Below are 16040 nucleotides of genomic sequence, written 5' to 3' on the forward strand. Positions count from 1 at the left end.
ATCATTAATTTAATATTGACCTTCAGAGCACTGATATATCTCCAGGATGCCCCAGATGGTAGCAGTAGGTAACTCTGCACCTCCAAATGAGGCTGAAGGAAGCAGCGCTCCTCAAAGTACCAGCAAACTCAGGCTGACAACATCTGGTGACAACAACTCATACCACAACAAGGAAAAGAGGCAGATCCCAGCCCTGAGCCCGCGTCCCACAGGAAAATGTGACACTGCTTTTAAATATCCTGAGTCTATTCAGTGTAGCTTATCCATAAGACTCTCCAGCCCGTGTGTTCGTACCTCCTCTCAGTCTCTTATGCAAACAGACATAACAGAAAATTTGGTAACATACACTGAAATAAATACCCTTTGTTCTTCTCCTGCAGCTACAAGGTTTCCAACTTCACACAGACGTTTGCTATTTTTTTTAACTAGGTACTTTCTGCAAGTATAGCTCACTGTGACTGAATAAAGCAGGACTATAGAAACATACCAATACGTGGTTGCTTTTATGATGTTTGGCCTGTCCCTTCCCTCAGTCTGTGAGAATGACGTTATTTTCAATGTATCTTGCTTTTTTGCAACTACTGACTTCATGTTACAAATCTATTGATTTAAAATAAACTTAAAATCTCAGTTGAATCCCTCTTGAGTTTGACACATTTCAAAATGTTTCAGGTGGATAACATAATTATTAAGCCAGAACTTTGGAAGGAATGGCTCTGGGAGGAAAAATGAACTCCGAACAACAATGAGAATGAGATGGGCACTGTCCCAACTTGTCAGCATGAACAAAATCCTAAGCTTAAATTTTATAATGATTTTGCAACTGTAGTTAAGAGGTAGCTATAACAGCCATACCTCAGCATAGTGGAGTTACTTCGCTTTAACTCTGTACACTTGCAGACAGGAATAAGGACACCCCTCTGATCCGCAAACGCCTTGTTCTCTCGATGCCTCCCACAGAACGAGGTCCCGAGGCCGCCTCACAAGATGCAGGGCGGGAATTCTGTGGGGACCCCGTCACAAAATGGCGGCGGCGGCGCTAGGGCCCGGCAGGCGTCCGGAGGCGCATCACCCCACGCGCCGGGCAGGGGGCGAATCCCAGCACCCTCCGCCCCGCCCCTCTCCGGTCGCATCCCACTCGGACAGCTCCGCGCCCCGCCCCCACGGCACCGCCTCACGCCCTCGTCTGCTCTGATTGGAAAGCGGCGATGTCAATCTCGCTCCTTCCCCAATCGCCACCGCGTCTCTCTTTGCCCCTCCCCCCACCCGCTGCCGGGTTCCACTTCCCGGAGTTCGGAGCTCGCTGGGGTCTTCGGCTCCGTTGCTGCGTCCCGCAGCCCCTCGGCGGCGAGGGCTGGCTGCCGCCGAACTGGAGGCAACGAGGCAGCGGGACGAGCCGGGGGCGCCCAGCCGGCCCGCCTGTCAGCCGGGCCCAGAGCAGCGGGACGAGCCGGGGGCGTCTAGCCGGCCCGCCGGCGAGGCGGGCCCGGGGCAGCAGGAGCGGCGGCCTCGGCCGCCCGCCTGCCTGTCTCAGATGGAGGCCAGCCTGACGTGCGCCGTGTGCCTGTCCCTCTTCGAGGAGCCGGTGACGCTGCCCCTCTGCTCGCACAACTTCTGCCGGGCCTGCGTGCTGGAGTGCCTGGCCTCCGCCTCGGCCGCCCGCCTGCAGCAGCAGCGGAGCCAGGGGCAGGTCCGTCTCTTCCGGGGGGGGCCGGGGCCGGGCGCTGGCGGCGGCGCGGCCGGCGCTCGGGTGTCGTGCCCCCTGTGCAGGAAACTGTGCCCCCTGCCCCGCGGCGGCGCCGCCGCGCTGCCCGTCAACACCACCCTGGCAGAAGTGGTCAAGCTGTACCGGTCCGGCGCGGCAGGGGCCGCCAAGGCCGGGGAGGCAGAGCAGGGGCCGGGGGCCGGCCTGTTCTGCCCGCTGGCGCTCGGGGGAACCTGCCAGAAGCATCCGAGCCGGCCGGTGCAGCTCTACTGCCGGATGTGCCGCCAGGCGGGCTGCGGGCAGTGCGTCTCCGAGGAGCACCAAGGCATCTTCCACTCCGTCAACCTCATCGACACCGTGTACCAGGAGGAAAAAGTAAGCGCGGCGCTTCCCCCCCGCGCCAGGGCTCCGGCTGGGAGGTCGGGCTGTCCGACGGGGCGTCCCGCCGGGCCCGGGCTGCTTGTCCTCTGAGAGGAAGGCGAGAGGCAGCGAGGGCGTGTGCTGCTTTGAAGCAAGAGTCAGGGTCTGTTTGTGGGCTCCCGGGCTGTGCCTTCCCCACCTGCCGTCGGGCTTCATCCACCACATACAGGGGACCAGGTGATATTACAGTATCGACAGATGTGTACCCAACTTACCGAAGCACCTGAAGAGTTCGGAGGGGGGTGGGGAAGGGGAGGCGTTGTTTGGTTTTGTTTTGTTTTGTTTTTAATATAGAGACTTGCAATCTTTGCTGAGAAAACACGCTGGATGATGAGTTTATTGCATGTCTGAATCCAGTTTTTCCAAGTTCAGGAAGATGCTACCCCTACTAACACAAAGTAACCCCGCTCTCTTGTTTATAGGCTCTCTGAGCTGGCATGCGTAATTTGAGTCATAGATAATTACATATTTAGAAATAGGTGTTTTAGGTAAGTCATAATTTAAGAAATGTAAAGCCAAAATATGTTCCTGTTTTCATGAAGAAAGCAACTGCCTGGCCTAATGGTTGGTTGGCTGGTTGTAGTGGTAGTAGTTGTGATTTTTTGCCAAAATAGCTGCCATTTGGGTAGAAGGAGCTTTTCGTGTTCTATGTAAATTGGGTACAGGGTGGCATATCATACGGCGGTTCTGCTGTGTAGTAACTGAAACAACTGCAGGGCAGTGATGAAGAGTATAGGTATAAAAGTTTAAGTAGAGCATCGACTATTCTTTAAGCCAAAATTTGCTTTTGCCCTGATTTCCCTTCTGCCTCTCCCATCACCTATTGCATGTCACTCAGGAAACCAGGGGAAAACAGTCTTTGCACTAGACTTTATGTAAAACGTAGAGATTCTGTAGTGAGATAGAGGAGGAAAAAACAGTGATAATCTGTTTAAAACCAAACAGAATTAACTCAGTTATGGACAGCTTTCTATTTTATCAGTCTGAAGCATAAAAAAAAAAGTGAATATCACACAGTTGCTTGTAGAATAACAGCATTAAAACTTACATTGTGATAGATGCGCGTGTGAGGGGAGAGGTTAAAAAAAGTGCAGAAACAATTAAAGAAACTATTAAAGTAACCTTTTAGCCATTCTAGCAGTATGCATTGTAGGTGAGCCTAAAAATGTTACTTTGAGAGAGAGAAAGCAAAAGAAAGTTTGGATACTGATTCAGGAAAGCATTAAATGTTACCAAGTGATGTTTTCAATTGCAATCTTTATTTAATATGTTGTACAGAACATCCCGTGTTGTGATTCTAGGTAACCACTGAAACGTATTTATTTTATGGAGTGGATAAAGTCGTAATAAGTGTTTCAATTGTCTTACAGTTAACTTTCTTCAGCAGTCTGAAAAAAATGAGAATAATAAATGAGAAGCTGATGAATGAGATCTCAAGTCAACCGCATGATACAGATGTGAGTTACAGATGCTGGATATTATTTATATATATATATATAGGTATACATGTGTCTTTGTTTCCCTTCTCATGATAGGTTAATCACAACACAGAGCGTACTGGTGCTTCTTGTGGCATAGATGTGCTCTGAGCCCAGTTAGGGAAGTGACTCCATGTAGACATTGCTACTGCATTTTCATCTATGTTTGTGTTCTTGTGTTTCTAGGTGGCACTGAACAATGACGCAGAGATAATTGCACTGGAATTTGGAGAAATTTTCAAAACTCTGGAAATGAGGAAAAGGCAATTGCTAGAAGATGTTGAAAATCAAAGAAGTAAAAAAGAGAAAGAATTTCAGATTTGGAAAAAAATGAAGGAAAGTCACAAGAAGACCATTGAGAGTTTTTTGAAGGATTGTGAAAAGCTTGTCCATGAGCGTGATCCTCAGCGTTTCCTGGAGGTGATGGACTTACGGTTATTACTTGATATCAGTTTTGTAATGAACCTCAAATGTCATACAGAGCCTGCTATATTGTGGATTATGATTATGATAATGGTTGGATCAGTAAAAAAAAATACAGACTGAAACTATTTAACACTTGATACTTTCCTAACGGTGCTTTTAATTTTAGAAAAGCTTGATAAGCTTTCTTTGCAGTTTATTGTTGATATTTAGTGAATTCAGTAGACAATTTCTTCATTGAAAACTGATTAAATTAATACTGACTGTACAGCTGTTGCTGTAATGCTTGCTGTATTATGCTACCAGCTGTGACAGTAAACTGCCTTGGTTTTTTACTTGGTTATTTACTCCCTTCAAAATTGTCTCACATTTATTTGCTTTTTCATATTTATTTTCAAATGCTTTGTGTATTAAGCATTTCCATTACATTTTTACGCTTGTAAGACATTAAAAATACTTTTTGGGGAATGATTGGAGCCCGAACCAGTAACTTCTCTGTGCTGCACCATGGAGTACCATATTGGGATACCTGAGCTAAGGTGATGGTACTGATTCTGAAGCCTGCTGTAAACTTTGCACTGAGGTCTGCAATGGAGATACATCAGCCTATTCAAAGAGAGCTTAGGTACTTCTGATATACACTGTACTACGTAGCATATACATTTCTGTATACAGGACCCTGAAAGTCTTCCTCATAGTTTTTAAGGCAACTGCAGAAAAAATGACATTTCTGATTTAGAGAAATGCTATAGGAACCCAAGACACAAGCTTAATCTTCACTGTTACCTAGGCTAGTGTTCCATCTCGTTTATGACAAACACTGTGGCTGCAGTTGTATTGAATTTAGGCAGTTGGTAGATATGGGTCAAAGTACTTAAAGAAAACACAAAATTCAGTAGTTATTTAACTTTAAGGCTTATGCTTTCCTAAGAAACCATAGCATATTGCCGTCTTCTGTGATGGGTCTTTTTGCTGCCTTCAGGTAAATGAGAAGCTAAGCAAGTACTTAAGAGTTTGGCTAAGTTTCTGGTAACAACTCATTACCCAAAGTAAAAACGACTCCCGCTTTTGGAAGAAACATTCTTACTCCAGTGATTAGTATACTTAGCACCCTGCCCCCCATAACAGTAAGCAGCTCGTTTTTTTGAGGTGGGGGTTTGTTGTTGTTTTAAGATTCGGTACAGTGAGATCACCAGGTTTTTATAGTGAAGCAGCTAATCTATATAATCCAATCAGTTTTTTTTACATATGGGTCATGATTTGAATGCCTTCATTTGGCTCTGAAGGAGTTCTTTTTTGTCTTAATGCAAAATATTACAAGATAGGTCATTTCCCCAGACATACCGGGCTTTTCTTCCTTTACATTTGGCTGCTCTCTTCTTTCTTTTTTTTTTTTTTTTTTTTATATTAACAGGTTTATTGGTTTATTTCCTATAGTTCTGTAACTTGAAGACATGGAGTTCAGTCTGAAGTATTTTGATAAAGCAATAATCTCCTTCTTTTGAGAGTTGGAGGAAAACTCATTCATATCTTACAAATTCTTGTTTTATTTATAGGTGGCCTGTGGCTTGAATACAAGGTATGTATTTTTTTTTTTTTTTAATGCTTTGTTAGTTCTGTAGTGTGGTTTTAAGATTAAAAGCTAAGAAAACAGTTGCTTTGGATATGGTCAGATACAGTAATTTAAAATAAAAATAGTATTTAGTAATTAAGACATTATAATACTTTCAGATTTTTGGATGCTCCATATTCCAAATTTTAGGAAATGTGTCAAGAATTTCAGTTGTGCTATCTGGGATTAGAGATAATCAATCTTTTGAACTGGCTCCCTGACAAAGACTGAGTGTGGGAATTCATTAATACATGGTGATTGGATATTTTTAGGTATCTTAAACTCGGGAACACTGAAGCATGCCTGGACCTCTTACAGAAATCTTTAAGAATAAGAGTATGACTCCATGTATGGAGATCTTGCAGTGTCTTCATATTTGTGTTTGCAGTGCACATTCCCTGTATAATTCTTTCTAAAGATTCTTAATTACGTTTCTTAGAGCTTTTCAAGCAGAGTTTGAGAAAGAATACTGGAAATGGAGTACTTTAAAATATGCTGTGGGTCAGACTAACATACACTCTGAAGAAAGTGTTCTATACCTACATCTAAATTATACTCTAAGAGAAGTGGTAGTTTTTTAAACTTTTTGCTGAACTATGGGCACTACTTCTTGCAGTAGTCATTGTGTATGAAATCTAATTCAAATGAATTGTTAAGTAGTAAATTTTAAGAAAAAAAAAACTAAGAAACTTGATGTTTTATTGAAGCCTTTTTCTGATTTCTTAAAAATTTTTTTTTGTATTAGGTAGGTGTAATGTAGTTGTTGGCATGTGAGCCTTGAAAGAAGTGTTTAAGTTTGGGATTTTTTTTTTTCCTTTTCCAGAATGAAAACTCAGCTTGACCTGATGAATATAGCATCCAGCTATGAAAAACCACCAGAGTATACTCAAAAGAAGATGGACATCAAACCTGTGGTTAATGAAATCTTGGCTTTGAAGTTAATGCCCATTAGTGTAGGCATTGTTAAAGGTAGGGAAGAGGGACTTATTATAGGAGAAGATTCGGGAAGTCACTCTAGGAGCTTGCAACTTGTGGAACTAATTACTAGTAAACAGTCTGCATGGCAAAAGTATGCAAGTGTTCAAAAGGCAACTGAGCAAATTGATGGATGATAAATTCATCGAGGGCTTTTAAATGCATTTTGTGAATGTGCTTTCTCTAGAAAGTCCCTCAGCTGTCGTTTTGGAAGCTGGGGGAAGTATCATTATAATTTTCCTAAACAACCAGTATTGCCATTGTTGTGTTGCTGAACTAGACAGGCATTTGTTGTAGTGCAATATGAACATTAATTACACTCTGATTAAATGTTCTTACCCCATCGGAGAAAACGTTACATTTCGTGTCAGGGCAAGCATCTGCAGGCATTTAGGAAACTTCTTATGCAGGCCTCTTGCTTTATATCACAGAGGTTTCAAAAAGTACTGAAGCCTCACTTAGGGCAACATACTTTTGTTCTTAATTGGAATCTCTGTTTAGATGCACAGAAATCCTTCAGTATTTTCCATACTTAATATGCTCGCCATCAGTATTCTTGGGTTCTTTCTAATAGATTCACCTTCTGGAGGAAATGAGAACTCGACAAAAAATACTCCACTTAAAAATAACACAAAGCAATGGGAGGACCAGAAGAATACACCCAACGCATTTCTTGTAAGTTATTGACTGTGGGGCTACAGCACTGTACTATTTTGCTTATTTTGTCTTATCAAAATGAACTATAATGTCTGCTGCAAAACACTTTCCAGCCTGTAGCAGGACAGGAGGAAGCACTAGCAGACGGTAGCAGGATCTGTACTCGCTTAATGTCAATATCAGAAATGTCAGCGTTTCGAAACATGAGTCATGAGGTATGATTGAACGTCTCTTGTAAGTATGGCGAAGTTACTTCTTGTTATGACACAACTTCCTAAATAGCTTTCATAATCTTTTTTCATTTTTTTTAATAGAAATGTACCCTTCTGATTCTAGAATGTAAATCTGACTAGGTTATTAAAGCTTTCAGGATTTTACTCTTCTTTCTTCAGAAAGCTGGAATTTAATCTTACTGCTAATTTCAGATACTTATTTTTATATTTTGTTGTGATTTTTTGAGTCAAATCTGTAGCTTTCTAATTCAAGTAAGATTCTCTGTTGCCTGTTTGAAGGGAGAGTCATCTGCCTGTGTTCTGTTCTCTGAAGATAATAAAATTAATTCTTTTAAGACGACCTAAACTCCTGATAATTTGACATGAAATCCAATCTTTTTGTTTCATTTCCAATGATTTAGTTATACAGCTGGATTTTTTTTTTACCTAATAGCAGCTCAATGTGGGTGGCTGAGTATTGTTCTGTACAGAATGGTTCTAGTTACAGTTAGTGAAGCATGGCTGGCAGTGAATAACATAATGTATGTTCTGAGACTAACAATGGCAGATGATTAAATGAAAAAGTCACTTAGGTCCTTTAAATATAGAATTATTTTTCTTTTGCTATATTATTTTGGAGAATGTGTCTGTTTTCTATTCCCATTGAGAATGTAAGTTATATAGTTATTGTATTTAGTTAAAAAAAAACTTAAAAACAAAAACCAAAAATAATCCCACCACTTAAGTTGGTTTCAGATTGTTATTTTTCATGACAATTTGAGAAGTTGTCCTTTAATGTCTAAGCTAGTGTTTTTAGTTATTTCTGGTATTGGCAGTGACTTTAAATACAGTTTTCTACAGTCTCCTATTTGAAAACCTACTTTATCATCAGGGTTCCTTGTGTATCTTGTTCAACTGTTCTTAAAGAACATTTTCTATAATGATTTGTGTTCTGTTGCCTTCTAGTGGCAATGGAAAAATACATCATAAATGCAATAGAATATACAAAAACATTCTTCAGTCTTTCTTCACTGTATGTGAGTTTTATAACCTCTGAATCCACAAATGCCATTTCACTTAACGGGTTTTGTTTGGGTTTTTCTGCTGTAATTGTAGGAGTTACGTTACAAATACTATATGGAACGTCAGAAGATCACCAATGAGTTCAAGACACAAACTTTCCTTGCAAATAAAAAGTATAAATTTGTAACTGCTGAGGCTTTGAAGGATAGGTCCTCAGGAACTCCTTCTGTATCTTCGCCTACCAAAGCAGATAACACAGATAAAGTTAAAATGGGAACTCTGCAAAGAGCAAATGGCTTTGAGAAAAGTTTTTCTGAAGCCAGTAATCATAGCGTCCCATCCACAAATACAAACTTTTCGGAGACAAATGGTGACTTAAAATTATTTCCTGAGAGAAGTTCCCGGGAAGTAACCACTCCAGCCTTATCAGAAAACTCTAAAGACTTAGTAGTTAGAGAAAAATTGCCAATGCAGGCATCAGCAGTTATTGTTTCCAACGAAATGGACACAAATTCTAGTACTTCATCTGGCTTAAAACCAGCAGCATCGGTTGCTGTTACTGTTTCAAATTCAGAATTTCTAGATGTTTATGCAGAGACATTTTCTGCTTCACCTTTTGCTTTCAGTGCATGTAACAACTCATTACCCAGATTTATTAAAGATGCGCGTACGTTTTCCTTTAAAAAGAAAGACAGGAAATATGTTTTCCCTCAATTTTATCTGGGGAAATGTGATCGTGTGGATAAAACCGATAATGAAGATGAAAGCAAGCTTAGAAAACATGGTCCTGTAACCAAAGCCACAGTTTCTGATGCTTCAACTAGTCCTAATTTAGACTCGACAAAAAGTGAGAAGTCAGATTTTTCATTTCCCTTCAGCAATTCAGAAAGAGATTGTTCTGCAGGATTGGGAGTCAGCAATTCATCTACGGCTTTACCATTATCCTCACTTTTTAGCCAATCTGAGAAGCCATCTGACAAAAATACATCAACTCCTGTGAGAGAAAAAACACTTTGCGCAGAGGAAACTGCAGAATGTGGTACGCAGAAGCCATCTGTCTCAGGGGAACAAAAAGCTAATGCCTCAGAATCCATCACAACTGCAGCTTGCAGTACTTCAGAAACCAATGCTGCCGCTGGGGTGAATGATGTTTCTGAGTTCCCCCTTCTCCCCAGGAACTGTGTATTTTCCTTCAGAAGTAACTGTTTTCAGTGGTCTTCACCAGTATTTTCATTCGGAAGTACTGTCAGAAATACTTCTGACTCACTGACATCCTCCGTGCTTGTGTCTGGAAATGGTACTGAAAAAATGGAAAAAGAGACGATGAAATCTCCTGACAAACCACCTCTAATCCTAGGGAAGCCTGTTCCTTCAGAGTGTGCAGAACCTGCTTCTGGACATAGTCATCCAAAATGTGACAGTTTCTTCTTTCCCATGAACTCATCTAAGAAAGCTGAAAGTGCAGAAATGCTTGCTGATAATAATTCTTGCAGTCAGCCTTTATGTCCACTTGTCCTTCCTGTTAAATACAATAATGAATCTTCCCCTCAACTTACTGTTACAGCAGCAAAACAAGAAACAAAGGTCAAAGATGAAGAAAGTGAAACTGTTGCTGAAAACAGCTGTTCCTGCCCTCAAAGGGCACATGCACCTGAGTCTGTGCTGTTACAGGATGCAGCTTGTTCCATTCCCGGCACGTGCAATGGCCCATCTTCAGGAGGCTCTGTGCTTCCGGTGGATGAGGCGGGAGGAATGCCAAGTGACAGCGAGTCTGACACTGAAGAGCTAAGTCAAGCATCCGTCTCTACTGATACCAGCAGCGCATCAGAATATTTTTCTGTTGCCGAAGACAAAATATCTACTAGAAGAAAATCAGAGACGTGAAGAGAGGGTGAAACGGAAGATAACTATATTTAAATAAGCTGGAATTAAATAAACGCTTCTTAGCACATTAAAAAGTGGGGATACCTGTGATTTTTATAGCTGTTGTTTTCCCCAGTTCTTGCCAACTGAGGTATCTCTGTGTTAGAAACCTGCTTATCAGCAAGTACAACGTACTAAAGTGATTCTTATAGTACAAACCCAAACTAAAGAAACAACCAAAAATGTTTTATCCTGTTAAAGACTTAAGTCCGGCTGTATCTGCTGTATCTTTAAGAATGCAGACTTTCCACCTTCCTAGAAGCGCCCCTGGGGTATGTGGGGGGCTGAGGTGTCCCAGAAAGCAGGTTCAGTGAAGCCTCAGGAGCAGGGAGCAGTAGATGGCTGTTCGGGTACAGCAGCACTTGCCACCAGGGTTGTATCCGTAAGGAGAGCGCAGACAGCAGCCTTCGCCTCATAGGCAGGGAGGGAGCAAAGCCACGGGGAAAATAAGGGATGTTGAAGGCCACTACCAAAAATTGTTTTGCACATCTCCCTCTGGTTGTTTTCTTTGTCTGTGATGTATTTGATGTATATTGAAGGTGTGATTTCAACAATTGCTCTTATGCTTTTGAAATTGAGACACTACATCAATATTCTTGTTACACATTGCAGAAAGGTACCAGCTAAGCTTCTGAAATGCTGCCTTTATTAAAAGTAACCATCACAATTAATTTTCAGTTTCTTTTGGCAGCAGTTTGGGAATCAGTGGGCAGACAGCTACTTGCTGTTTTGATGAAAGTATTAGGAGAATATAGCTTTTGAAAAACACAAAAATCTCTTCTTAAAATTCACGTAACAACAGAAAAAAGGGAAACACTTCCCACTGTAAGTATTAATGATCCAGAATTCATTGAATCCTTAGTCTGTGAAATATGATGTGAAGTGAGGATAAAAATACCATCTTTTCTAATTTGTTAACCATTTCGTTGCATCTACGAGATAATTGTGCTTTAGCTATTAGAACACATAGATGGTATTTCAGATTACAGCACTATTTCATTTAGCGTTCACTTTCCAGCAAGAGTTGGTGCCAGATTTTAAGTAAACTAATCCTGCATTAGGTAGATACATCAACTGGCAATTGTTAGATCAGAAAGTTTAATATCGCTTCAGAATTTTCCCCTGGCAACTAGATAATAGTTGTCTTTAAAAAAAAATAAATTAAAAAAATCCAAATTATCTTTGTAACTTCATAAGAGAAATATTACTTGCATTCAAATCTCTGCAAGGCTTACCAATATACTTACTGGGACAGAATACTTGGAAATGCTATTCTTGGTTTAGGAAACACTGACCTAACTTTGATTTGTTTTAAATTCTTGGGCTTAGTTTTTCCTGTGTCAGTCCATTCCTCTATTAAATGTGCCGAAAAATAATTTCTAGAATTTATAAAACTTAGTAATCTTCCCTTTGCGTCTGCATTATTATAAGGAAGGTGGTGAAAATCCTCTTTGTTGTTAGTTTTATAGGTCTTTATGTTCATCTCTTTGGAGAAAACTGAAATACAGTAAGACAAGAATTGTTCTGCTTTTATCTCTAGATACTTTTCGTGTTCTGCGTGTGTAGGGGAGAAGCGTTAAAAAGGTATTAAGTTAAATTACTGGAAGACAAAGGCCGGGCGTGATGATTATGGCAGAAAGTGCCACGGATGGAGGTTGATCTCACTATAATGAAAACAAGAGAAATGAAACAATTTTAGAGAGACAGATAAGGTACTATAAAACTTGTTGCCAGATGGTTGTAGGAAATGTTTGTTTTCTGCTACAGTGACTGAAAAAAAATCCTAATGAGCTAGGGTTATTCAGAAACCCTACTGAATTTCTTAAAATTACTTGTTTTCAACATATCTCCTGTTCATTTCTATTACTGTGTTTCATAAGAGTTTGATAGAGTTAAACTTAAAAGCAGATACTTTGTCTTTTATGGAAGAGACACCACTATTTTTAAAGCAGAAGTTGTTGGCATATGGGTTCAGTACAATCCTAGGAACTGCTTTTTAAGCGTGGCAAGTTGCTGTCTAGGTGCATTATAGCTCAGCATTCAGGTTTTACAAGGAGACAAACGTTAAGTGGGATGTTTTATTTACAATAGGTCACAATAAAATTAAGTCTACCCAGATATTAAATCAGCAGAATTACTGATTTTTCTGATGATTTCTCACGTTGATTCCTTGGTCATTTTAACTTAATCATTTGCTCATCTTTCACTATTGACTCCTTACTAAAAGCAATAACAGAAGTGAGCTGCTTTTCATATACAGTATTAAAAGTGAAATGTTGACTGCTGTTACGAATGCTTTAAAGAGACATTACAGTCTTCAGCATATGAAATTAGTACGCTGTGATAGACCTAATAAATTTGGTTTTCATCCAGGATTTCATGCATACCCATCAAATAACTGAGAACTCAATAGGATCAGTTTCTGACGTTATTCCTTGGTCAATTAATTGTGTCTCAGCTACAAAGATTACTCATTTGTATCAGGAAACATGAACGTGGAAAGGTTCTAAATAAGGTCACTTATACCCTAGCTGAGGAACAGTTGTGCAAGATTTATCTACAAATGGCATGACTTGCAGACAGGAAAGAATAATTTGAGTAAATTTTACTGTCTGAGCAGAGCTAAAGCAGTCTTTTCTACCACTGTGTTCCATTTCTATCGTAATGTTGTTTCATACATTAAAAAACTAGAAGAAGAGAGTTTAAGCCAGTTGATGGTAGCTCAGCAGCACTACGTGACTACGTAAGGGTTTCCCCCCTGTATCTCTTAGCAACATGTTGCATACGGTTTAATGCTGCCTGAGGAGATTCCAAGTCAAAGACTTTATTGGTGATCGATGAACACCAGAGCTAATTCAAAGAAATGGGATTCTGAATGGGCCTTAATGCACATCTAGCTTATTATCAGTAGAGAATAACTTCCACCGCTATCTTGGTCATTGTTATAAAATTGTGTGGAGCAAAGAGGACTTGTCAAAGCCTAATTTTCTTATCTAAACATTAATGATGTTGTGTATGTTTTTTCAGGCTATAAATACGCTAAAAAGTAGCATTAAACTTGAAGAATTTTCAGGAACAGGATGAAAATACTGCTGAAAGCTCCTTCCAGCAAAAAACCAAGAAAATAGTTAGGAAACATGTTTTACTAAACTCAGTAATTTGTCTCACAAGGCACTTTTTGACAAGTATGCTAGAGGTGTCCTGGATCTTTCTGACTCTTAAGGATACAAGAGGTGAAAAATGAAGCAATTCTCCATGTGGTTGGAACATTTTATTAAACTTCATTGTACTGATACAAAACCCTCTTTATACTTAAAATTTTGTAGACTAAAATTGCAGACCAGTGTAAAAGCTTCTTAAAATGGTTCATGAAGGTACTACTACATAACTTACTAAAACCCTTGGAAAATAATTAGACCAATTTACTTGATTATAATTGCCAAAGTAATTGCTGAATGCCCTTCACAAATGGGCTGAAAGTTTCCAGTGCTGTCTTACTGCCAGGCTAACCTCACCAGCTGTCAGAACTGTGACATTGTTCAGTGTATTTCTGAGAGCTGTCTTAACATACATAGCACTGCCTAAAAAAAAAAATTAAAAAATGTGCAACTGCAAGGTAAGTGCATTTACCTAGTTTTGTAATCTGTTAGAAACAATTATACAGCTGATATTGGAGCTGCTAAAATGTCAATGTGTAAAGGTTAATTTTCTAAAGTAAGCTTTGTATTACTAATATTGGATATTCCGGAAGCTTTATTATGAAACATATTTGATAACTCAGACGTAGTCACTTCCTAACTTAACAAGGCAGCTGATCTGTGTGGTGAGAGTATTATGTACTGCTGCTTCCCCCCTCTCCCCCCCCCCCCCCCCTTCAGGTAATAGACTTCAGTTTCTCTTCATAGATTGCACCCAGTTGTTGAAATGCCAGTAGAACATTGTCATTTGGATCATCACACAGTTCACTCAGTGATGTTCTGTTAATAGAAAAAAAGATTTCATTGAAGTTGCTTTCAAGGTGAAATATATATTGTCTATTAAAAAGCACAAGTTTATCATACCCAATAGACTTAATGAGGAGTGAAAAATCGTGGAGTGCGTAGTAAGCGTCTCCCTCATTTAACCTAAAGAAAGCAAAAAAAAATTCAAATTGATACGCACTATAACATACTGTTTCACCTTTAATAAACCCTGCCATTTAGGTTGGGTAAGGACACAGCATCTTCCATGGCCTCAAGCACAGACACACTAGTCCATTAGGTTTACTGTACAATATCTGTAAGCTTAAAATAATTAATAATGCTATTGAGGCACATGTTTCTATAGTTATACTAAACATACAAAAGACTCATGAATAATATTTGGAAAGATAAGATAATTTATTAATATTCTCTTGGGAACATGGTTTCAACTGTTTCAATAACTAACCTGTCACAAGCTAAACTGGAACGCTATACATCAAATGAAACTGCTGGCTAAATTGAGTAGGAGATAGGGTCTTCGTCATTTGCAGAAAACTTACACTATATTTTGCAAAAAGGTGCACTGATTACTGAAAACCAACTTAATAAGCTCAGATTCTAGAAATTAGGAATACCACATTAGGAAAACAAAAAAAAAAAGAAAAAATCAGTATTGTGTTGAAAAGAATAGAATTATATAATGGTTTGGGCTGGAAGGGACCTTTGAAGATCAACCCCCATGCCACGTGCAGGGACATCTTTCCCTAGGCCAGCTTGCTAGAATCATAGAATGTGATTCTATAATCAATATATTTCCTCATCTCTTGATAATGTGGCATTAGTGCCAAACTCTGCTATTGTAACTACAACAGTGCACGGAATGTGCATTCTAACTGTTCTTATTAGAATCTTCTTTGGAGAGCTTACAAAAAAAGCAGATAATAATATATGCACCCAACAGCACCCTCAGGGAGCAGAGTGAGGTGGTAATTTCTTACTTGTAAGTAAGTTACTGGCTATGAGCACGAAGGCAAAATAAAGATACTGGAGAGAACAGTTGGGAGAGGGAGCTTTTTTGAGCTGACGTTGGGAATAAAACAGATGTGAATGCCCTCATTAAGAGCTGCAAGCCAGAAGTTTTATAAAGAGATTGATTTAATGAACAAGGTCACAGAAGGCCAGTGAGATGCAAAGGCAAAAGTGATAATGATGAAAATAACAAGACATTAGATTTAGCAGGCATATCTCTAAAAGATTGAGGACAACAGGGCCATAAAAGGTAAGAGCAAAAGAAAGAAAACCTCATATTTAGCTTCTGAGAAGAAGGAACAGAAGACTGATGCAGTTTATAAATCACTTACTTCAGAAGGTGAAAGTGTCTCAAAGATTATTTATTTGGAGCTCTATCAAGTGTAAGAGCTTGACAGGCTCTTTAGAAGTGTGGGGTTGTTTTGTTTTTTTTTTTTATTTGATCAAGGCTTTTTCCAGAGTGAAAAAAGTCCAGAAAGTCCTGAAATGAGGAAGCCCGATGCAGTGGTCTAGAAGATGGTAACATAGTAGCAAACATGTTAAAAGCTTGGTCAAATGACAGAAACAGATTAAAACAGGGATACATGATCAGTGTTATAAGAAAAGGGCACAAGAGTGTAA

General features: G+C 39.8%; 2 protein-coding genes across 2 annotated transcripts in view; one reads left to right on the forward strand and one right to left on the reverse strand.

Moving 5' to 3' along the window:
• The first annotated feature begins 1534 nt into the window (after positions 1 to 1534).
• On the forward strand, positions 1535 to 10452 carry LOC141465017 (uncharacterized). The gene is made up of 8 exons (XM_074148193.1): positions 1535 to 2080; positions 3496 to 3582; positions 3790 to 4023; positions 5583 to 5605; positions 6462 to 6607; positions 7188 to 7288; positions 7384 to 7485; positions 8599 to 10452. Exons 1-8 carry the CDS (start codon positions 1535 to 1537, stop codon positions 10387 to 10389), a joined length of 3030 nt encoding a protein of 1009 aa, XP_074004294.1. The 3' UTR covers positions 10390 to 10452.
• Positions 10453 to 13681: 3229 nt separating this feature from the next.
• The window catches only part of DDX60 (DExD/H-box helicase 60), a 46467-nt gene continuing 44108 nt past the window's right edge, over positions 13682 to 16040 (reverse strand). Inside the window, exons 36-37 of the mRNA XM_074147365.1 lie at positions 14490 to 14552; positions 13682 to 14405 (exon numbers count right to left, since the gene is read on the reverse strand). Of these exons, the coding sequence (XP_074003466.1) occupies positions 14303 to 14405; positions 14490 to 14552 (166 nt within the window). The 3' untranslated portion in view covers positions 13682 to 14302. The remainder of the gene's footprint in view (positions 14406 to 14489; positions 14553 to 16040) is intronic.

The sequence above is a fragment of the Numenius arquata genome, chromosome 5 (genome assembly GCF_964106895.1).
Source record: "Numenius arquata chromosome 5, bNumArq3.hap1.1, whole genome shotgun sequence".
Taxonomy (NCBI): domain Eukaryota; kingdom Metazoa; phylum Chordata; class Aves; order Charadriiformes; family Scolopacidae; genus Numenius; species Numenius arquata.

What these genes read in the sequence shown, in the direction of transcription:
- LOC141465017 (XM_074148193.1), top strand. Translation starts at nt 1,535, where the DNA reads ATGGAGGCCAGCCTGACGTGCGCCGTGTGCCTGTCCCTCTTCGAGGAG. An exon ending in GCCTGTGGCTTGAATACAAG is followed by an intron (nt 5,606 to 6,461) that starts GTATGTATTTTT and finishes TTCCTTTTCCAG; the next exon opens with AATGAAAACTCAGCTTGACC. An exon ending in TAGTGTAGGCATTGTTAAAG is followed by an intron (nt 6,608 to 7,187) that starts GTAGGGAAGAGG and finishes TCTTTCTAATAG; the next exon opens with ATTCACCTTCTGGAGGAAAT.